The 25,208-nt window shown below is 38.8% G+C and overlaps 1 protein-coding gene across 1 annotated transcript; it reads left to right on the forward strand.

Moving 5' to 3' along the window:
• The first annotated feature begins 20,267 nt into the window (after nt 1–20,267).
• On the forward strand, nt 20,268–23,723 carry LOC147034909 (uncharacterized). Its single transcript, XM_085891058.1, has 3 exons — nt 20,268–21,824; nt 21,921–22,133; nt 22,230–23,723. The coding sequence occupies exons 1-3, from the start codon at nt 21,711–21,713 to the stop codon at nt 22,638–22,640; spliced, it is 738 nt and encodes a 245-aa protein (XP_085747184.1). The 5' UTR covers nt 20,268–21,710; the 3' UTR covers nt 22,641–23,723.
• Nucleotides 23,724–25,208: the final 1,485 nt, after the last annotated feature.

Consider the following 25,208-nt stretch of genomic DNA (forward strand, 5'->3'; position numbering starts at 1 on the left):
TTCCTTATTATGTTCTCAATCAATAATAAAATGAATAGATGACCTGCTTGAAAAGCTGTACTGCTTTGTTCCAGAATAGTTTTTCAGATCTTTAAAAAAAAAAACCATGTCTAATGCATTTTGCCACTCTCACTAAATTGGTATTTTTATCTTACTGAAAAAACTGAAAAAAAAATGTTGCTGTGGATTTCTTTATCTTTCACAGAATATAGTGAGTAAATATAATATAGTCCGATGTCAAACACCATTTTTCAAGATGACCTTGCATTAGGGTCCGTACAATGTTTTTTCTGCATTTTTGTGATCACCAGACCATCTGAATGAATAATCCGATTGATGCCACTCTGGCATCCTTGAGCATTTTTGTACAAAACCAGTAATACGTCAATTAGCGGTTGCCATTGTCGAAATTACTATTTTTTTTTAATATCTCCAAAAGTAAGCATCCAAATAGCCTGGTTGAGGTGTCTACACCCATGTTTTTAGAGTCACTGGTCATGACAAACCCATTTAAAATTTAATGACCTTTAAATTTAGATCATTAATAGGCAAATTAGCAGTCGCCATTATCAAAAAAATATTTTTTTCTTAATATCTCCAGAAGTAAGCATCCAAACAGCCTGGTTGAGGTGTCCAAACCCATGTTTTTAGGGTCACTGGTCATGATAAACCCACTTACAATTTCATAACATTGAAATTTAGCTCATTGATATGCAAATTAGCAGTCGCCATTATTGAAAATGTCGATAAATAGACATATAGATAGAAGAAAAAAAAAACACTTCAGTCTTTGTGAATATAGATCACTTTAATAATCATACAGATTCAACAATTCGACAGTATGCAATGAAAGCGGCTAACAACATGAACAAAAGAAGACATTCCTGTGTAAATCAAATGTTCATATATGTAACAGGTTTGTAAACATTATGAAGGCTACTTCAGTGCTTCGTGTCTCATTCGGTGTCAGAGTCATCATCAAGGGCAAATGCAGCAGCTGTCTTGGTGCGCTCATTCATGCAGCCAGTATCTCCATGGCACGTACAGAAAACTGTACAGGGTAAATCGCTCAGGATAAACCCATTTCACATTAAAGGCCACTTGATACAGCTGTTGGTTGTTTTTCAAGATGGTTATGGTTTGTCCACACTCTGCGGTCAAGCGTTTTCCCTCCTCCATTGCTGTAAACATCGTGTACGGATCAGCTGGATCCATATCTATGAGAGGTGTATAAATGGCCCTCATTGCAGGTTGGATGGATCGTCCTTGCTCTCTGCAGAGCTTCGTATTAAAGCCACCAAACTCCAGCGTGTTCTGATCAGAAGTGATTTGCTTGAGAAAATAGAAATCCATATCTTGAACTCTCCTGAGTTGTATAGTTTGATGAGCCAATACACGGAGAAGTAACACCACACGTGTGGCTTCTTCAACTGGCATCGCTGGTTTCTCAGGTGCCTTTTACCTTTGAACCGAAATTTCTTCTGTCACAGGTGTCCTCATTTCATCACGGGACAATCATCTTATTATGGCTTCATCTTCAGATGTGGAAGATATCTCCTGATCTTTTATCGTAAGTAGTACTGCAAGAGAATATGATGAAACGAGTCCATTCTGGGATGAGATATTTGTGTCGAAGTTGTCAGCAACAACCTGAATGAGGCCACGTTCAGCATTGGTGGTTCCCCTAATCCCGGAGTGAGCAGTTGCAGCCTTTACTGCTGATCCCTTGACACACTGAAACTCATCATAGGAACAGGTCACACGATAGTTGTACAACTGCTCGATGAGGCTTTTACAACTGACTAGAACTCCCAGTGCTATTTGGAGTGTAGTTGGTCGATTGGTGATCATATTCGTTATGATGTTTCCTATCAGAGCTCCTGGAAGTGTGCAGTCCAGTTCAGCTGATATTTTGGAGAGTAGCAATTGAAGGGTTGAACTCACTGCTTCATGAGCAAAACCTATATTAATTCTCGTCTGATAGGAACTGGGGTCAGATGACAACTGCTTAGATTCTTGTGCAACACACACGCACGCACGCACGCACGCACGCACGCACGCACGCACGCACGCACGCACGCACGCACGCACGCACGCACGCACGCACGCACACACACACACACACACACGCACACACACGCAAGCATTTAAAGGCCATTTTCCCCGCTAAAGCAGGGGTTAACCTTGCAGGCCCCATGACAATCTTCTCAACTTTACCCTATTTTCTGCATCTCCCCTTCTTAATCCCCTTGCCCACATTTCCTCTTCCACCACCTTAAGCCAAGTTTTTCTCGGTCTTCCCCGTCCTCTACTTCCGACTACACTCATTTCCAACACTCCTCTCACCCAGTCACTTTCATCCTTCCTCAACACATTACCCAACCATCTCAACCTGTTTCTCTTCACAACATCCATCACAGACTCTATTCCATCATCTTCCGCAGGTCATTGTTTGTCTTCCTCTCTCTCAACGATACTCCAAACATCCACCGAACCATTCGCATTTCCACCCTTTCCAGCCTTTGTTTCTGCTCCATGATCAGTACCCATGTCTCACTCCCATAAATCATCGTACTCCTCACACATGTAGCATGCACCTTTCCCTTCAGCTTCAACGACACTCCCCTCTTTGTCAGCACGCCACTCAGTTCCCGAAACTTCTTCCATGCACATCTCACTCTAGCAACCGTCGAAGAGTCTGATCCACCTTCTCCATTCAGCATGTCTCCGAGATAGCAAAATGTTTTCACACTTTCCAACTTCACACCACCTACAACATCCAACTCAACAATTCCTTCATCTGCTGCTCCCTCGATGCACACCTTACACTTGAATGTAGCTGCCACACTGGTTAATGACCCTCTCACCCCACTACATTTTCGATGAACCCATTCAGCACACATTGTACACTGAATGGAGTTCACTCCGACACCTTTCCTGCACACAGCACACGGCCACTTCCCAGTCCTTTCCACCTCACCACATGCTTTACCACTTGCCATCACCTTCGTCTTTCCGATATTCACCTTCAAACCTTTTGCCTCCAAACATTCCTTCCACTTGTTCATCTTCTCCTTCAGTCCATCCATACTCTCTGCAATCAACACCAGATCATCTGCATACAGCAGCTCCCACGGTAAACCCTCCTTTACCCTCCGAGCCAGCACCTCCATCACAGCTACAAGTAGAAGTGGACTTAGTACCGACCCCTGGTGCACTCCTACCCTCACCTCAAACTCACCACTGTTACCGTCCTTCGTCCTTACAGCTGTGCGTGCTCTCTCGTACGTGGCCATCACTACTCTGATCAACCATTCCTCCACTCCTTACTTCCTCCATGCCCACGTCATAACTTCACGTGTAACCCTATCAAATGCTTTCTCCAGATCAACAAACCCAAAAAACAACTTCTTCCTCTTCTCCATGTACTTCTCCTGCAACTGTCTTACAATAAAAATTGCATCCGTCGTTCCTCTTCCTGGCATATATCCAAACTGCATTTCGTCAATCTTTACCTTCTTCCTTATGCTCTTCTCCAACACCCTTTCCAATACCTTCATTCCATGCTCCAATAACATTATTGCTCTATAGGAGCCACAGTCCAGAGGGTCACCTTTCCCCTTGTACAGAGGGACGAGGGTACTCAGTTCCCAATCCACTGGAATGCGGCCTTCTTTCACCACCAGATTACAGATCTCTGTCATTCTCTTCACACCCCAACTTCCCGCTGCCTTCAACATATCTCCCACAACTCCCGTCGGCCCTCCTGCTTTTCTACTCTTCATTGCTCTTATAGCTTCCTCAACTTCCTTCTCAGTTATCTGCTCTGCTGGTCCTAAAACTGGGTTGCTCTCGATGTTGCGATCCCATTCATTTTCTACATTCAACAGCCTTTCCATTTCTCTCTTCCATCTTCCTTTAATTCCATCTGGGTCCACAACGATTTGTCCCACTTCATCCTTCAAGCAACTCACCCCCATCACATCAAATCTCTCTCGCTATCTGCTTTGCAATCCTGAATACCGCTCTCTTCCCCTCCTCCGAATCCAAGCGTTCTCCGAACATTTTCCTATGGGCCTCCTGCGCCTTTGCTACCTCTTTCTTTGCAGTCTTCTTGGCTTCCTTATAACTTTCATGTGCTGCCTCTTCTTCCACCGTACCCTTTGCCTTTTGCCATTCCTTGAACTTCTTCCTCTTCTCTTCAATCGTCTTTCCAACTTCATCACCCCACCACCATGTTTCCGATTGCCTCGGTGGTCCTTTTGTCCATCCACATAACTCACCAACGGCTCCCAATAGACTATCTTTCATTGACATCCAACCACTTTCAAGCTCAACCACATCATCCTCAACCATACTCAGCCTCTCTCTTAATGCTTCCTTCACTGTCGCCTCTTTCAACCTCCACACCTTCATCCTCGGTTGGTACTTCACCCGCTGAATTATCTGCTCACCTTTCACCCTTATATCGCAGACAACCTGGTGGTACTGCGAAACAGTCTCCTCCCCTGGGATCACCTTTGTGTCCCGGAGGTTTCCCCTATCTCGCCGACGCACCATCAGGTAGTCAATGGTTGTACTCGACCCACCTTACGTGTATGTAATAAGCTTATTATCCACTTTCTGGAATTGAGTATTACAAATCAACAAATCAGCTCCATCAGCAAACTCCAAGATCCTTTCACCTTCTCCATTTCTCACACCATATCCATAACCCCCATGGACTCCCTCAAAACCATCTGGACTCCTTCCCACATGTCCATTCAAGTCTCCTCCAACCACAACAACTTCCTCATCTTTCACATTTTCCATCAACTTCTCCATCGCACACCAGAACATGTTCTTCTCTTCATCACTTCGACCGACCTGCGGGGCATATCCCGAGATGACGTTCAGCAAGAGCTTTCTGATCACGATTCTCACCATCATCAACCTTTCACTCACTCTAGTCACACTCACTACACTGTCTACAAACTCCTCAGAAAACATGACACCAACACCATGCACGCCTTCCGGGCACCCTTGCCACATAAACTTGTACTTCTGCCCCTGCCTTCCCTTCACCATTCTCACACCACTTCCCTTCCACCGTGTCTCCTGCACACAACATATGTCCACTCTTCTTCTGACCAATGTTTCAACCACTTCTCCAGATCTCCCTGTCATTGTCCCTAAATTCCATGTACCAAACCTCAGAAACCAATCTTCACGTGGGGCATCAGACGATTGGTCTTCATAAATGGTGACCTCTTGTTGTGACATAAAATAATCTGACATAAAATCTTGTGCAACCTTCTTGGCAATTCATTCCATGGAAACATCAATGGCGTCATCTTCATCTGATGCTACTAAGTTGATCGCAGTAGTTGCTCTGCTGCGAAAAAAGATTAAACTAGCGACACCTTCACGAGACAGATCCAGAAGCTCAGAGCCAAATATGTCCAAGAATTTGGATAACAGGGTTCGTCAAGAGTATAGCTTTCCTTCATGATCCTTGAACATATTGGAGACTTCCACTGAATTCCAGATGCGCAACATGTCGTTTTTCATTGATATGATGGTAGAACTGACAGCTGGCTCAATGTCCTGAGTTTCTCTGCCACTGTGTGCTGCTGCTGTAACAGAACGGGGTGCTGTGAAGGACTTTCTGGAGTCATCATTATATTTCGCATAAGCAGCATGAAGACCGCTGATTGCGCCCATTATCTTGACCTGGCGTCCTTCATCCAGGTGGGAATCGATAACATCTAGAATAGTTTGTTTGAAAGTTGTCCGATCAACACGATCTGAAGTCCTGCAAAGGAGAACTCGCTGCCAACGATAAGGATTCTCCTTATCAAAGTCCATGATGCACTTTTCTCCGCAAAAAATGCAATGTTCTTTAAAGTCAAATACTGTCGTCTTTGAACGGCGGCTTCTTTTGCTTGTTGAAGCATCTTCCAAATAGACATTACTCATTCGTTTCAAGTGTCTTTCTATGTGTGAGCGTGATGTGTACGTTGACACAGTCTCCATGGCATTTGATCTCGATAAATTTGTCTGCCTGTAATCTCTGTTCAAGCTCTTCATGTATACCATCTTGTCTTGCTTTGCTTGACCGGATGATACTTCGCTCTCTGTCTGGACCAACTGTTACCAGAGGTTTTCCAGCTTTAGTTGCATCACAGGGACTGAAGAAACAGTCTCCCATGGTAATGGAGCCTCATCCTGTAACAATAGAGGTAATTATAAACATCAGTAAACATTTAATTTCTTTGTTCGTATTTTCAAAAATTCTCAGGAAACAGTTTCCACCCTGTGAACTTTTCAAAATCAATAAAATACACAGTTGCTTTCAGACAGATCATGTTAAGTAATAATAATTAAAAAATTGCTTGCAAATAATATCTATCATTCTATTGTATCAGAAAACATTACTCTTACTTAAAACTCAGTTCTCCATGTTTCTTTCATTACATTACAAGCCTCAACTTAATTGATCAGAAACAGTTCATGCAGTTGATCTTCTGAGGTCAGCCATTTCTTCACGACTGTACTGGAGATAAGCAGCTCTGCACAAGTTATTTTCAAACAGTTTTGTTGTTGTTGTATAACTGCATTGCAAAAACGCCAATCGGCGCGGACAAATTCAGGGGGTAGGGTTATGCTAATTTGCATATTTATGAGCTAAATTTAAATGTTATCAAATTTTAAGTGGGTTTATCATGATCAGTAACCCTAAAAACATGGGTTTGTACACCTCAACCAGGCTGTTTGGATGCTTACTTCTGGAGATATTAATAAAAATAGTAATTTCGACAATGGCGACTGCTAATTTGCATATTAATGGTTTCTCCAAAAAATGCAAAAGGATACCAGAGTGGCATCAATCGGAATATTCATTCAGCTGATCTGGTGATCACAAAAATGCAGATAAACATTGTGCGGACCCGAATGAGCGCTTTTCTGGCCAACACTCGGACTAATAGTCTTCCCACGTTTCGAGACTTAACCGCACTTCTCTCTAATCTTTACACATTCCATTTGAGAAACTTCTCCCCTGCCAAGAAACTCAGCATTTGGCCGTATCTGGTTAGCAATATAATATATTTAGCAGGGAGATGAAGTTTTCATTGCCTCCAATATTGCTCTATTTCCCCAAGGTTAACATTCCTCCACAAAATGACTTTTACAAGCAAGTATTCAAAACCATCTATTTAATATGTATGCACTGCAGGAGCTGGTGTGCAAGCTAAATTGAATTTTTGTTTTTAACTAAAATTGATAAAAAAAAAAGAGGAGAGTGAACGATTATAGGGATATTAAATGATTGTGTGTGTGTGTGTGTGTGTGTGTGTGTGTGTGTGTGTGTGTGTGTGTGTGTGTGTGTGTGTGTGTGTGTGTGTGTGTGTGTGTGTGTGTGTGTGTGTGTGTGTGTGTGTGTGTGTGTGTAATAAGGGGAGAGAAGGTAATTATATAGAGCATGCAGTCGAGATCAAAATGGGGTCAAAATTTCCGGTTCGGGTTAATGCTTCGCCATATTTGCGCACGTAATAAATATAAGATCCTTTATGGTATCTTACTTAACGGACAAAACAGTATGAAGACCAATTCGCTCTTGATTCGTCTTCCTGCCCCAGATGTAAAATTTTTGGTGTAATTTTTACTTATAACCTTCAGTTCAGATGATTGCCTAATTTAAAATATAATGTTTTATTTAATCAGAATGTTGTGCAATACATGTTCGACCCAATAACAAAACCCTTTTGTCAGTGCCTTCTGGGAGGTTTCTCACCTTCTAACATATAAATAAATGACCAATGTTAAACTCATTGCAACGGGCGAAACGAACAATGATGGCGAAGCATGAAGCAGAAAAAGACGAGCAGATGGAATTGGATGCATCCATAGCTTCGATGGTTTTATCTTGCGACACCTCGGGGCATTGGTGGAGTAATTTATCCACATTAGTAAGAAAGACCCTGAAGTTATTATGTGAGTAATTTGAGTATTTTATTAATTCTTATATTCACTCGTGTTGTTTTAAATGAATACATCATGTGTGGCAAGTCACGCAAGAGGACACAAAATGCATTTCTAGAAACATTTTTAGGGTAATACTAAACTGAAATGATTCAAGTTTTATCAGGATGAATGTCCCGATTAACATCAAATACTTTAGATATGTATATTCTGAATCGGTCCATATGGTAATCAGGACATTCATACTGATTAAACCTTTAATAATTTCAGTTTATTATCCTAAAAATGTTTCTAGAAATGTATTTTGTTTACTTAGAGTTGTACAGTCTTGTTCTTTAGTTTGCCGCACAAGGCTGCGGGGTGACATCATTGGCTGAGTGCATGACTGTGCTGCTAATACAATGCCCTCCTGTTGGTTAGGGCAGGAATTTGTTCAGGGTGCTGGCGATAGCTCGCCTACTCTTCACGAAGGACAGCATGGGATATTTAACATCCACAAACTAATGCTGGCAGTGAGGACTTCCAGTTTAACGTCCATCGATGATTCACCCAGCCTGTGAAATACCCAGATAACAGTTTATAATTGTGCCGGGGTTTGATTCCAGGCTAAAGAGCTTGGAGGTGAGTGTGCGTACCTCTCAGCCATCCTGCCATCCCAGTTATACATCGTCTAAGGCTCATGAGAAAGTGATGATCATATATGGACATCAGGCATTGAACAAATTAACAAAGAAAAAGCTTGCTGGTAGGAATGGAACGGAGTGGCGGTGGATTATCATCAGAATAAAATTTCAAGAGTCGGGATTGATGGCGATCTGATTAAATCACGGTGGGCTACCGCGGAGCTTGAAGCACTGTTTTGGAAGAACATTTGACTGACTGACAAAGGGATTCACTTCCACATGCGAGAGTAAAAGAGGGACAAATTGGGTGGAGGTTACAAGAAAAGCTGGACTTTAGAAGGCAAACAGGAAGGTGTGTCTGGATGGAAGATGAATACATTTATATGAAGATGGCTGGATGAGCAGAGGGTACAATACTGAATGAGACACTTTAGAAAATTGAAAGGCCAATAATATGTCCGCAATCAGAGAGCATCCTCAGCCTCCATGTCACTGGCTTTATGATGATGTTTAGAACTTTAGTTTCCACAGCATCGACAAGAGAGAGATCGGATGTAAGTCAGGGCACACAGGAGAACATGAGATGCAATCTGGTGCTTCGTGGGAAAAGCTCTCAGGCCAGGTACATATTTATGCCACATTCTCATGTAGAATCAGTATACAGTAAAATGAAAAGATTCGACTTGTATTGTTGTATGTATATATATATATATATATATATATATATATATATATATATATATATATATATATATATATATCTATATATATATATATATATATATCTATATATATATATATATGTATCTATATATATATATATATATATGTATATATATATGTATATATATATATATATATGTATCTATATATATATATATATGTATATATATATGTATATATATATATATATATGTATCTATATATATATATATATGTATATATATATGTATATATATATATATATGTATGTATATATATATATATATGTATATATATATGTATATATATATATATATGTATGTATATATATATGTATGTATATATATATATATATATATATATATATATATATATGTATATATATATGTATATATATATATATATATGTATATATATATATATATCCTGGTGTTGGCACAGTGGTTAGGGCAGCGGCTTGGGATCCAAAGGTCCTGAGTTCAAGCCCCGTTGGGCCACTGAATTAATACACCAAGGGGTTGACTCAGCCTGTCATCCTTCCGAGATCGGCGAAATGAGTACCAGTGTACTGGGCCGGTGTATACCCTGGTTAAAATAGGTGTACCATATCCGTATGTCGTAAGAGGCGACCAGGGTTGCGTCTGGAAGGGCATCCGGCGTAAAACATGTGCCAAATCACTATGCGGATCATACGGATGATCCGCTGTGGCGACCCCGAAAGGGAGCAGCCGAAAGAAGAAGAAGAAGAAGGAGGAGAGAAGATATACAGTATATATATATATCATGACAGGATATATCAAAGACAAAAAATAGAAAATAAAAATAGAGAAAGAGCACAGACAAATAATTCTGGGAAGGTAATGGCAAACCACCCAGTATTACCCTTGCAAAGAAATTGCTTTGGCAGCACCAACGCTCTGTAAAGAGTAAGGCACATCAAATTAATGACAGGATGGTGCTGCGGGAGCTGTAAACCGTCTAATCTAAGTTTGATTCCCGACCGCACTATAAACTGAGCAATCAGTGCTTCTCAGGCAGGGTGCTGCATCACAAAGTGTGGCGTTCCTCAAATTTATGTTAAGCTGAATGTTGTGTGTGCTAACATTAGGTGATGGGTGTTAAAAGAAGACCTGGTGGTGTCATTCGTGTGGAGTAGGCGATGTGCTGTCAGAATCCTGAGCAAATTACAAATTTTTGCCATGATTATCCCTGGGAGAGAGAGAGAGAGAAATAGAAATAGTTTGAAAATTTTGCAGAACAAAACTATTTTAGCAGTGCAATTAAACAGCCCAGACCATACTGGGAAATTGAACATCTTCCATTTGCCTTTTGTGTTCACATGTAGCTTTTGTGACACGTTTTCATCATGTAAAAATGGCACCACAAGTGATGAGTGGTGCAAATTGGTATCTTCTTCCCCCCATTGCCTAAAGTCACATCATCACAAATTGCTACATCCGATCAAAGTGATAAACACGAACAGCATGAAGCAGCATTCCTGCTGTGTCAGAAACATCAATGATTGGTAAAGTGTGTAAAATACATTTGATGAAACACGTTCACTGTTTCCCAAAGAACACTTGACGATGCAGGGAATAATTGCAATCCTGATTGCGACCTACATGTCTTCATGCCACCCAGCATGTCACCGTTAACATTTTCACAACATTGGTGAAAAAAAAAGAAAAGCAAAAAATATGGAAATTAATTCTAGCTCATCCACTGCACAGTGGGAGACAAGGTTTTGTAAGTGTGTGTGTGTGTGTGTGTGTGTGTGTGTGTGTGTGTGTGTGTGTGTGTGTGTGTGTGTGTGTGTGTGTGTGTGTGTGTGTGTGTGTGTGTGTATGTTTTCCAATTGATAAAGCAAATAATAATATTACATTTGTATGCAAAACATTCTACATTCAAACAACTTTTGGAATAATCTGGATTAAAGACTGTACTCTCAAAGACTTACAAAATAAGTAACGATCATAAAATAGACTTGATACAACACAATGTAAATCACTTCAAATCGATAACACTGTTCGTTCTTGATAAACACCATAAATTACCATTCATTTACTGGATCCCAAAAATGCACAAAAACCCACGAAAGATGAGGTTCATCATCCCAATTAGAGAATGCAGTTTGAAACCATTGTCAGGTTGTATTACAGGGGTGATGAAACTAATTTATAAATGCTAAAAAAATTGCCATGAGAAGGCGAGGTTTTATTCTCGTATTCAAAAAATTCTGAATCATTGATAATTTCAAATCGACCATATCTAGAACATTAATAACAAGGGTAAGGCTAAACGATTATATCAACTTTGAAATTTTCCAAATTATACACAAGCATTTCACATGACAAGCTCATAACCGCATTGGACAGAGTGTTAGACAAAGCACTTACAGGGGCTAGTAAAGTATACACCAAAGTCGATGAAAAAAAGAGCAAACTGGTCTATAAAGGAAAAGTCACTATTCATGTAGTTTTTCAAAAAATAAACTTAAAGAAAGTATTCGATTTCTCCTAAATAACAGTTTCTTTACATTTGGCAACAATATATTCCAGCAGACAGTGGGGATTAATTCCTACATATGTACGCGTCTGATTGCGTCCAGAACATGTGCAGGAATAAACCAACACCTGTGTGAAAGTGTGGAAACATCTTTCGATTCATTGATGATTTACTCACAATAAATGATGGGTTTTTTATTTCATCAGCTTCATGATGATATATATATATATATATATATATATATATATATATATATATATATATATATATATATATATATATATATATATATATATATATATATATATATATATATATATATATATATATATATATCCAAAGGAACTCGAATTAAAAAAGGAAAACCAAACTCAGACTTTAGTTTCTTTTTTAGAATTACAAATCGATCTCAATAATAATTTATTTCACACCAAATTATTTGATAAACGAGATGCTTTTCCATTTCACATTGTACGAATGTCTTTCTTAAACAGGGATATTCCTAAAAACCATTTCTATGGCACAGTTTCAGGTGAAATAATTGGACCTGTGAGAGCAACCAGACACAACACTGAACTTGCCAATAGATTAAAGCAACTAGTCAGACGTATGCTAACACAAGAAATAACAGTTAGCAGATTAAAACAAGAGTTATTGAAGATCAGTACATGACACTGTCGTAGATTTTCTTCACCAACCTTGTCTTCTGTTTTTTCTCTTTTCAGAGTAGAGAGAGCTTTTGATGGCAAGGAACACAAAGTACAGTTTATCAGCCCGGTCACCTTGTATTTTCACAAGAACTAAACAAATGTCCCCAGTGGCAAAGAAAGACAAGATTATAAGTGGATCTTAAGCAACAACAACTAAATAATAGAAGAGTAGAGAGTAAAAAACAAACACTTTGACTTAGTCAGACTGAGGCAAAAGTCACTTGTCTAGAGAGGAATATTTTCCCCAACAACACCAAATATAATTACTAAAATACAATATGAATCGTAAAAATATTATCAATGAGATATTTATATTAATACATGATTAAACTAGAAGGGCACTCAGTAGAGCGCATACCTCTGCCAACGCCTGATCCACAAGAACATATCTGGCCCAATACATTTTTGAAATATCATGCTGTATATCACTTTTGGCCCGATCTCTCAAAGTGAAGAATCACTTTCAAGATTAAACAATTCTAGTATCCAGATCCGGATTCACATCTTCACCAAAATTGAATCAATTTGTCCTTGTCACACATCTAACCTGTCCACCAAGTTTCATCTGAATCCTTCCAAAACTTCTTAAGATATCCTGCACATAAACAAACAAACAGACAAACAGACAGCAGACAGGAGTGAAACCATAACCTCCTTCCACCTTTGGTGGTGGAGGTAAAAATATATAATTTTTAACCCTAACTGAACTGGGTGATTTTGAACTTTCCCCGACTGGGTTCAGCCATTGACGGTCAGATGACATTGAAAAATGCACACACATCGATCATCACATAATGAACGCAATGGTGTAAAAAAGTTTTTTTTTCATGTGCTCATTTTATATTTTTATGTATTATATTGTTTTTCTATAAATTATTCAGTACATCTTAGACAAGATGCTAAAACAATTAGAATAAATTACAGGCCAATTAATTTACACCATCAGTGTCCTAATGCATGTAACCCTGATTTACATATATTTGTTGTACATAACCTCCTCTTCTTCTCCTTTCGGCTGCTCCCGTTCGGGGTCGCCACAGCGGATCATCCATATGATCCGCATCATGATTTGGCACATGTTTTACACCGGATGCTCTTCCTGACGCAACCCTGGTCGCCTCTTACGACACAGGGATATGGTACACCTATTTTAACCGGGGTATACACCGGCCCAGTACATTGGTACTCATTTCGCCGACCTCCGAAGGATGACAGGCTGAGTCAACCCCCTGGGGTATTAATTCAGTGGCCCAACGGGGCTTGAACTCAGGACCTTTTGGATCCCAAGCCGCTGCCCTAACCACTGCGCCAACACCAGGCTATTTGTTGTACATAACGATATGTCAAAATTGCAGTTTTTTTAGGATATGTGACTACTAATTGTCATATGACACCTGAATGGTGTCTGATTTGGACGAAGTGGCATCAAAATATGCTCAAGACCCAAGATAAAAAAGTCATGAGAGGAGAATTCAAAATCCCCAGAGGTTTTGCAAAATTGTAAAAAATGATGAGGGGTGGTGGCCTCCCAGCCCCCCCCCCTTTTCCAGTGCAGTTTGGGTTAAGCCATTCTAGAGAGCATCGAGAGCAACATCTAAACCAAAGACAAATGCAGCATCTAGAAAATTTGTTATAAATAACCGTTTGAATATTTGAATAACTTCGATTCGGTGGTAAGTGGGGAGATCATGCTGGTTGGTAGACATGTTATATTTAAGGTAAGATGTGCATAATTTATTGTATTACCATATACTAGAATGTGTGATGGGAGTTGTAACTTTGTGATAATACATTAAATGCTCGAGAGAGTAAAGTTTGAATAGTGATGTTGCATTGATGGGTTGACTGACGGCCTGGATGCAACTGAGGTTGTAGATCTAAAAAATGTTTGGAATATACTCATGTGAATCTGTGACCAAGGTTGAAGATCCACCATTTGGAAAGGTTCTGGGCTGAAAGGATCGAAACCTCGAAGAAGAACGGTGTCCAGCTTCTGATCCAGGCAGTCACGAAAGCAGTTAATTGCTTACATGATAAAGTTCTTACTTTAGGTAAGGGAAATATGTTTTGAGCTTTACAATTTAAACAAGAAAGAGAAATCAAAGATTGCAGACCCTTGCCAGGACTTGTTTTGCATGGTGCATTTTGTGGCAAATAAATGGAAGGATGTACTAAAATAATGAAAGATTGTTGATTGCAAATGAAAGATCTAAATTGTCTAGTTGTAAATGTTTAGTGGTCAAAAGGTCTGAAAATGTCTAAATGGGTCTGAAGGGTCTGCAGACTCAAAGGATGGGCATCAAATATATGGCCTGCGGGCTGGATGAGGCCTGTGTAACACTTTTGTCCAGTCCGCAGGCTGATCGGGCACCTGGAACGTATTTGTGTGACTGTGTATTCCTGTGCTTAGAAAAATATATTGTTAACATCATGTATCTTGGTCACGTTCCCCAAAGAAAGCTTACGAAAATCAATATAGAAAACCCCCCTTTTCCATTTCTGCTATGCATGAGCAGCCATTTATTTATATTGTAGGTACTATCGTATTTACAAACTTACTTTCCGTGAAGATAGAAAATGCACATGTTTGCACATGCTGAATTACAATGGTTTAACGCTATTCATTGTCTTTGCTGCATTTTCATTTGTAAATGATGAAAGTACGGATGCAACTGATGTAGAGCAGCTTGCAGTATTCATTTGCGGAGTCGATGAAAATATGCACATAACAGAGGAGTTTACAGAATTGTTGTCAATAAAAGTCACAATAACAGCTGATGACCTCTTCAACAATTTGGTGACAGCTCTGGACAGATTAGGTGTCGACAGGACATGAGCTGTGAATGTGGCCACAGATGGGGTACCCTCATTGGTGGGTAAGAAAACTGGAGTTGTTGCAAAGTTTAAAGAAAAATTGCTGTCAACCCAAGCCAACAGTTTTGTAATTCCCATTGCATTTTGTACAAAAAAGCGCTGTGTAGTAAAACCCTGAAAATAATGTTATGAATGTGATCATTAAAACCGTGAATTTTGTTTGAGCAAGATGTCTCAACAACAGACAATTTAACTGCTTTCTGGAGGAAAGAGAGATTCAACGTGGACTGCCATACCACACTGAAATTTTGTGGTTAAGTCGAGGAGCTGTGCTGAAACGCTTATAGGAATTGTGTGGTATGATACAACTGTTCATGGATCAGAAAGGGAAGGATGTACCTGAATTGCAAGAGAATAATTGGCTTCAAGGCCTTGCTTTTCTGGTGGATATTACAGAACACCTGAACTGGTTCAACACAAAGATGCAGGGTCGCAATAAAGTTATGATAGGTTACTGTGATGGCATTCATGCCTTTAAGATTAAGCTTAAGCTATTGGAGAAGCAACTTTCCAAGAGAAAATTCGACACATTTTCCCATGTTGAAATCTTTACTTGACACTGCTGGACCTCAGTAAGATAATGACACAAAAACGTGCAGCTGTAAAAGGTATTTCAATAACTATCCTTTGATTTTAGAAAGCCTGGAAGAGTTAGCGATTTTTCGCACACCATTTTCTATCACTGCACATGACGTCCGAGAGTAGCTACAAATGGAAATAATAAAGCTGCAGTGCGACACACTGTTGAAAGATGTTTTCCAGTGTGTGTATTAGCACGTTTTATCAATATATAGGACCAAATTATCCCAAACTGAAGTCTTTTGTATCGAGAAGTCTTTCTATGTTTGGAACATTGTATGTCTGTGAACAGGTCTTCTCTGTAATGAACATCACTAAGTATAAACTATGCTCTCAACTTACTGACACACACCTGAAAACAAAACTCAAGAGCGACACAGCCCAGTCACTTGCTCCACATTTTGATGCAATGACTCAAACTAAAAGGTGCCAAGTTTCAGGAAGCAGCAGCAGCGGCACTAACTAATGTAAGTACCAGTGTATTTTTATACATACATAAATAATCTTATTGTTGAAGTAGTGGAGGTGTTGTTGTTGTTGTTGTCCCAGACAACATTACTATTATGTTTAATTATCTGCCTGTTTTAATAATTTTTGGCATGTATGGCCCATCAGAAGTGCAATGACATCTGGTCAGGCCTGTCATGTAAAATGAGTTTGACACCCCTGCTCTAAAGTGTTTAAAGTGTCTGAAGTGTCTTAAATGATCAAAGGGGTTTAAAGGGTATAATTTAAGTGTCTAAAAGGTCTTAAAACTTTTAAAAAGGGTCTTAATGTCAAAGGAGTCCACAGGGTATTAAAAGGTCTGAAGGTGTAAATATCTAAAGGGTAGAAAGGGGTATTAATGTTTTGGGGTTCAAAAAGGTATAATGGGGTCTATTGGGTCTTATGGGGTCTATGGGGTTTACAGAGTCTTCGGGTTAGAGAGGGTCTTAGGGGTCTGAAGGGTCTTAGGTATCTTTAAGGGTTTTAAGGATATATAGGGTCTTAGGAGGTCTACTTAAAGGATCTTAGGGGTCTAAAGGGTGTTAGTGGTCATAATGGTCTTGGGGTCTAAAGGGTCTGAATGGCCTTAAAGGGCAGTTACGGGTCTAAATGGTCTTAAGACTCTTCGTCTCTAAAGGTTTTAGGGGTCAAAAGCACTTAGGGGTCAAAAGGGTATGAGAGGTCATCATGGGTTTTAGAGGTCGAAAGGGTCTTCAGGATGTAAAAGGTTTAAAAGGACAGGGGTCTAAAGGGTATTAAAGGGTGTAGGGTTCTCATCGGTTTTAGGGGTTTGAAAGGGTCTTGGGGTTCAAAAGGGTCGAAATGTTTTTTTTTAGGGTTATTAAAGAGTCTTTATAGTTTTATGGGTCTTGAGGGTCTTCGTGGTCTTCATGGAACTTAGGGTTGTAAAGAATCTCAAAGGATCTTCGGGTTCTAAAGTGTCTAATGTAATTAAGATGTTCAGAGAAATGTAATTAAGATGTCTAATGTTCAGAGAAACAGACAGACAAACCAACTAGCCGGTAGGCGACATGGGTGGTCGCTACATTATTGCATACTAGTCATACAGTTTTTGACGGATCGGGCTGAATTTTTTTTGACAAAGTGGGTGATTATAGTGCGCATAAAAGCACAGAAGCCGATTTTTGATTTTTGAAAAAAATATACATAAAAATATTTTTCGGATTTTTTTTCAAAAATTTCAAAGTCCCGTTGCTCGGCAACGGTGGCGTCCATAGCAACGGTGCTCAAAAACATACAACTAGATCCTGGTATGAACCTACCAGTCAAGTTTCATCAAAATTGGTTGACTCCTCTGGCCTCCAGAGCTGTCCATTACATACAAACAAACAGACAGACATACAGACAGACGGAAAACCTGAGAAAACGGTAGTCTAGCGACCACCCAAAAAAGGGCCCAAATACCCTCTCCTCCGATGAGCATAATAAAGTTGAATTTTGGATGTTGTGAAAGTAACATCATTTACAGCAATCCTTTAAATTTTATTATATTTTAAGAATATCTGACACTGTACAATTAATAAATAAAATTGTAGAATTTGTTGATGTGTGCCTGTCTCTGTGTGTTTGTCCATCCATCAATTGGGACGATACTCTGCACAGTGTCAGTGCTGTGAAAGCAGTTTCCTCAGATATTAGGCATAATCCTACACAGGTCACAACTCTGACACAGGATACTCCAATGGCTCAATCATTCCAGCAAGCTGGTACTCATTTTGCCAACCTCAGAAGGATGACAGGCTGAGTCAACCCCACCTGGTATTAAGTCAATGGCCAAGTGGGATTTGAACTTGGGACCCTAATATCCTGAGCCCACCACCCTAACCATTGAGCCAACACCAGGCATATGTATATGTGTGTGATAGAATTGTGAGGAACAGAAATAAAGAATAATGAGATGTATATGCGTGGTGTGTGTGTGTGTGTGTGTGTGTGTGTGTGTGTGTGTGTGTGTGTGTGTGTGTGTGTGTGTGTGTGTGTGTGTGTGTTTGTGTGTGTGTGTTTGTTTGTGTGTACATATGGGTAATAGACAAAAAATGGCAACACCTATGTAAAGTTACTGAATAGAGCATTGGGCCACCACCTGTAGCCATTAAGGCTTGTATGTGCCGTGGTTTCGAGTCCACCAGCTTCTGCAGTTCTGCAGGAGGGATGCGGCACCATTCTTTGCCAGCTATGTAAATTTGGTATGTAAATTTGGTATGCATGCAAGGTATGTAAATTTGGTGCCAGCAGCTATCTGTGCGTGCCCCTCAAATCGCTTCCTTTTCTCCAGCCCGAGTGGCGAGAAGCACATTGCTCTTTTTCTTATCCATTTTCAATCTCCAAAGCCGACGTTTGCAACTTTTGTGATTTAGAAGATTTATAGTAAACTGTGAGAGGGTGGGGAGTTTAATTTACCTCCTTAATTGATTTCAAATATGTCTGGCTGCAGACATGCTTGTTTTATCCCTGCTCAGCTTGAAATTATGCATCCACAGTGAATGACTACAATCGTGTCATGAGATGTTTTTACAGGGAGCATTGCCTTCCAGTATTGTTGTTATGATGGTCTGCATTTACTTGAGAGGCATACCTATAAAATCGTTATATTTACTCCATAAGTGTGCCTTTTTAGGCTTGTGTTGTGGCTAAGTGCTGCCTCGCTTTAACCTCTGGAATGTCATCTCCCTATTAACTCTGGGTACAATGTCGGTTGTGATTCTGTTTCGGCAACACCGAACCATTAAAATGGAGGAAGGTACATTACATCAAAATGCTAATGTTCTGAATTTTAATATCCGATTGTACTAATTCAATTTTATTATCGTACCACCATGGTGCAAGCACATCAAAAGGAGCAGCATGCAAGAAATGTCATAATCAATATCTAATAATCACTGAAAGCTGTAGACACTTGTTGAGGATATATCTTTTAGAATATTTCTGATTAACATATCACTTTTATTATATATAGCCTCATTTCTCTGTAATGGTATGTTATTACATAGGATACTCTAATTTTAGGGTTATTTGGGAGCATTTTAAAGCTTTAAGAAACCAATTTATTAACATATACTCCAAATGTAAAAGTGAAAGGGCAAGGGGGAGTAAAATATTAATTTCAAAACATAATTGAGAGAAGGAGAACGATGGAGGGAAGAGAGGAAAGGAGTTGTGTGATAAAACGGAAAGCGTTGGGAGGAAATATGAGGAAAGAGAGAGAAGGGAAGGACTGTACAAAATACACAAGGAGGGAATAGGATATAGCAACATTTTTGTGTAAATTATAACACATTCGGAAGAGTATCAGTCCCCATTGACAGAGAAAAGTTCAAGTTAATCGATCAATTAAAATTATTTCATGGACTTTGAAAAGTTTAGTGTTGTTGCACTCTTGGTTTCACCCGGAGCCAAAGCTCTGAGCTACTTTTACCACACACCGAAAAATGGTGGTGCAACATCGGGTGGCGGAGGTTCAATTCGTCTAAAAAGATGGCAAAATATCCTCGTTGCGAAATAAAATTTGGCATTAACATGAGTCATGCCTGTTCTCTCACCATTTCAAGAGTGAACGTTGAGCTTTTTAAATGCAGTATGGGAAGCAGACGCTATAAACGGGAGAGAGACAAATGCATATATATATATATATATATATATATATATATATATATATATATATATATATATATATATATATATATATATATATATATATATATGCAGGAGTATATGTAGATGAACATGATCTATGGAATCACCTGTCGAGACTGTGATGCTAACTATGTGGGCCAGACGTCCAAGCAACTCACAACATGGTTGATGCACCACCAGCAAGCCGTAGCACACGGAGATGAGCTTTCTCTGGTTAACTCTTAACTCTGCATTGCATTGTCATAACTCTCGGAAGAAAAGGCTTTTACTTGTTGAACCGACTTCATATATCGCATTCAAATATGTGATTTGTTTATGTTCCATTATTGTTTCAAATTTGAAGTCTAAAGTTTGATTCTCTTGCAGAATCATTCAGATGGTTTATGACAATACATTCGCCCAAGTAGGGTAAGAATACTGATTCTGGCTCACTTTTCCCCATGTAAATGAATGGGGGATTTTCAGCGATTCCCTTTTTTTTTCCCTAAAAATAAACCCCCTTTTTATCCCAAGGTATATTTATTTGTCTCCCCTTTTAACCTGGAGGTTGAACCTCATTGAATTGAACACCTGGGGGTTGAACAGCTCACTCATTGAACCTATAAAGATTTGTTCATTCTCAAATTCCTTCAATAGTTTAATTTTCTTTGCATAATAATCCCCATCTAAAATATTGACAAACAAAACATTTGAATCTTTATATTTTTTAAGATACCCCTTTTGTGTCATTACGAAATGATAAACTTCTCTTAATGCTCTTGTTTGACCACCTCCTGAGCCACAGGTTATTTTTTTGTTAAGCCCCGCCCACTTTTCTTTAAGCCCCGCCCACTTTTGCTAAGCTCCACCCACTTTTCGTGAGGTATTTTTTCTAAGCCACGCCCACTTTTTCTAAGCCCCGCCCACTTTGCTAAGCTCCGCCCACTTTTCATGAGGTATTTTTTCTAAGCCACGCCCACTTTTTCTAAGCCCCGCCCACTTTACTAAGCTCCGCCCACTTTTCATGAGGTATTTTTCTAAGCCACGCCCACTTTTCCTAAGCCCCGCCCACTTTTGCTAAGCTCCGCCCACTTTTCATAAGGTATTTTTTTCTAAGCCACGCCCACTTTTCCTAAGCCCCGCCTACTTTTGCTTAGCCCCGCCCACTCTTACATCATTTCCAGTTCATCTCTGACTCACAAAGAAATCACTAGAAAATTACAGGATGTTAAAGTTTTGAAAAATTTCCCAATGAAGGCTTGCCTAGGCTTGCCCAGGGAATTTCCAAAGGAAACCACACCCACCAGTCTTTCTCTATAAAAGCTTCAAACCCAGGCTCCATTTTAAACATTTGTTTTTGCTGGCGATGGTGTGCTGTGTGCTTGCCTGGAACTCTCTGTCTTGTATGGAACTAAACCTTCAAGTTGATGAACTGGATTCAAACCTCTTATCTGTTGAGGTAAGATTTTTATTTTCCTATTTTCAAACTTTGATTGAAGCATACTCATTTAATAATTAAATAACTTAATTAATACATTATTATTTTCTCTCACAGGAAATTGTATCTGAAATACAAAATGAAAATACTGCTTTTGCTACAACTTGGGGGGAAATTGTTGGCTTGGTTGAAGACCTTATGAGCGACCAAGACCTTGAGTGGGATGACTTTGGTGTTCCTTGGAACTCTCTGTCTTGTATGGAACTAAACCTTCAAGTTGATGAACTGGATTCAAACCTCTTATCCATTGAGGTAAGATTTTTATTTTCCTATTTTCAAACTTTGATTGAAGCATACTCATTTAATAATTAAATAACTTAATTAATACATTATTATTTTCTCTCACAGGAAATTGTATCTGAAATACAAAATGAAAATACTGCTTTTGCTACAACTTGGAGCGAAATTGTTGACTTGGTTGAAGACCTTGTGAGCGACCAAGACCTACAGAACGAGCAAGACCTTGAGTGGGATGACTTTGGTGTTCCTTGGAACTCTCTGTCTTGTATGGAACTAAACCTTCAAGTTGATGAACTGGATTCAAACCTCTTATCTGTTGAGGTAAGATTTTTATTTTCCTATTTTCAAACTTTGATTGAAGCATACTCATTTAATAATTAAATAACTTAATTAATACATTATTATTTTCTCTCACAGGAAATTGTGTCTGAAATACGAAATGAAAATACTGCTTTTGCTACAACTTGGGGCGAAATTGTTGGCTTGGTTGAAGACCTTATGAGCGACCAAGACCCACAGAACGAGTTCGTCCTTGATGACCCAACCAAAGAGTTATACCTTGGAGACCAGCAAAATCCTGAAAAAGAGTTTTACAGCAATAGTACTCATTGTGAGTTATCAAGACAATACCCACTGAACAAGTTATACGTTGATGAGCCAGAATACAAGTTTTACCTTGGAGACTCACAAATTTTGAAAAAATCAGTAAATGAGTTCTGCCTTGATGGTTTAAATAACTACCTTGGAGACTCAGGAAAAGGGTTCTGCCAAGATGGTTCTAAATATGGGAACTACCTTGGAGACTCACAAATTTTGAAAAATCAGTAAATGAGTTCTGCCTTGATGGTTTAAATAACTACCTTGGAGACTTGGAAAGTTGGGTTTATTTTGAAGACTTGAAATGCTACCACTCTTTGGGATTTAAACCTATCAAGAAAGTTCTTACTCCCTCTTTCTATGTTATCAAACCTGAAAGCCTTAAAAGACAGAATTGGAAGAAGAGAAAAAAAAAAACGTAAAATATATATATATATATATATATATATATATATATATATATATATATATATATATATATATATATATATATATATATATATATATGTGGAAATCTCATTTTGAAAAAGACATTGTGTTGGGTGAGGATTGAGTTGGGGTTGAGATTTTGAATGTGAGGGTTGGGGTTGAGATTTTGAATGTGAGGGTTGGGACACACACACACACACATACACATCAACAAACAAAAGTTAAGCCTTGACTATTCAGTTGAGGATTCTGTGTTTGGGGTTCACAGATCTAAGAACGTCCACCCCTTGACACACATATACTGTTATACACCTCGGACTTGGCCCTCGAGTGTCCACAACGGTGTATAGTAGGAGGGAGTGAAGCGCCAACCTATTGCTCCCATTGCACACACACACACACAAACAAAAGTTAAACCTTGACTATTCAGTTGAGGATTCTGTGTTTGGGGTTCACAGATCTAAGAACGTCCACCCCTTGACACACATTATATACTGTTATACACCTCGGACTTGGCCCTCGAGTGTCCACAAAGGTGTATTATCTGCTTAGTTTTGTCTTTTGTAATTCCTGTGAATAAAATGAACCTAAAATATCTTCCCCTTCCAAATCATATATTTTATAAGTCCAAGGAACCGTATCTATTACATCAACAATTTTAAAAAGTTCTTTCATCCATCGTTCAGTAAAACCCTTTTCAAAATGAGATTTCCACCTATATATTCTTACGATATCACCAACTTTGAACTTAGGTTTTCTGACATTAATCTCTTTTTCATATTTTAATTTTGTAAATGTTTCTGATGGTTTCATATTTGTTGACGTGTGAATCGTGTCATTATACTTATCCACAATATCCTGAATAAAAGATGACCATTGTTGTGAACCGAGTTGTGTGAATTTTTTATATAGTCTCTCTTTTAAGGTACGATTAAAATGTTCAACAACAACTGCCTTTCCTTCATTAAAGGTACTGTATAATGTAATACTGTTATTTTTTAGAAAATTCATAAATGTCTTGTTATAAAACTCTCTACCCTCATCAGTCCACAATTTTTAGGTTTTCTCTTACTTTTATTAAATATCTGTTGAAAAGCTAACATAAGAGTATTACCTGTTTTGTTTTTTAAAGGGACAACCCACGCATATCTACTCCTCAAATCAATAACGGTTAAAGCATACTTGTACCCCTTATCATTATTGAGTTCAATCAAATCAGCAGACCAGATATAATCAACTTCCTTGGAATAAACTTTCCTTCTCTGAAACTTTGTGAATATTGGTTTATGTAATTCATCAGCTAATTGCTCTTCAGTCTTAATGGCATCATTAGAGCCTATAAGTTTTTTGAATTTCCAAGTCCAAGTTTCAATTTAGCACTAATCATCTTCTTCACGATGAACCTATCAACTTTTTCTCTCAAGGTTGGATTTTGTATCAGAGACAAATTATACAACATTTCTCTATCGGCTTCATGCTTTTCTTCCAACGTTGTGGTATTCCCATAATCAATATCGTGTCTCATGCACACTTCATCAACTCTATTGATTGGTTTACTCCAGGATTTAGGATTGTCTGCCTCATCTAATCTTTTATCCAAGTTTGTGCCTGGACCACAGAAAGAATACCCTGGAAGATGTAATTCCCCTGGTATTCCAGTAGTTGTAAATTTACTTCCTGATAAAAACTTTTGTATATCTCCTCCGAGTTTGTGTTTGGAGATAAATTGATTTTTTTGAACCACACACCGAACATATACCTTTTTGTATAACCCTGTTATTTTTACTTTTAATATATGAAATATTTTTAGTATTAGTTTTCTTTTTACATTTGAGACAATAACTCATTTATTTATGAGAAAAATTCCTGCAGAGTGCAAAAACCTTTTTAGTTTCCAACATGCACATTTGAATCTTAATTTTTAAAACATAAAGAATCCTTAGAAATGCCTTCACTCTCTCCTCCATTTATTTAAGAAAAAAAAATGAAAAACTTGAATTAAAATCCATATCTTGTCGATGCTAATAGTCTTGTCGAAAGTATTGCAAATAGACTTGTCAATTCTTTGTTTTCCTCCTCGGTGGGTTGAGTTATTTTCTGTAATACCACCAATCTTTTTTGAATCTCACTGGTTTCCATATTTTGATATTTATTCATTCTCTCTCTTTCCTCCCTCTCTCTCTTCTCTCTTTCCTCCTTCTCGCTCTTCTCCTTTTCCTCCTTCTCTTTCTTCTCCCTCTCTCTCTTCTCTCTTTCCTCCCTCTCTCTATTCTCTCTTTCCTCCTTCTCTTTCTTCTCCCTCTCTCTCTTCTCTCTTTCCTCCCTCTCTCTATTCTCTCTTTCCTCCTTCTCTCTCTTCTCCTTTTCCTC

The sequence above is a fragment of the Eptatretus burgeri genome, chromosome 1, assembly GCF_056783735.1.
Source record: "Eptatretus burgeri isolate ZD-2024b chromosome 1, Ebu_testis_v1, whole genome shotgun sequence".
Lineage (NCBI taxonomy): Eukaryota > Metazoa > Chordata > Myxini > Myxiniformes > Myxinidae > Eptatretus > Eptatretus burgeri.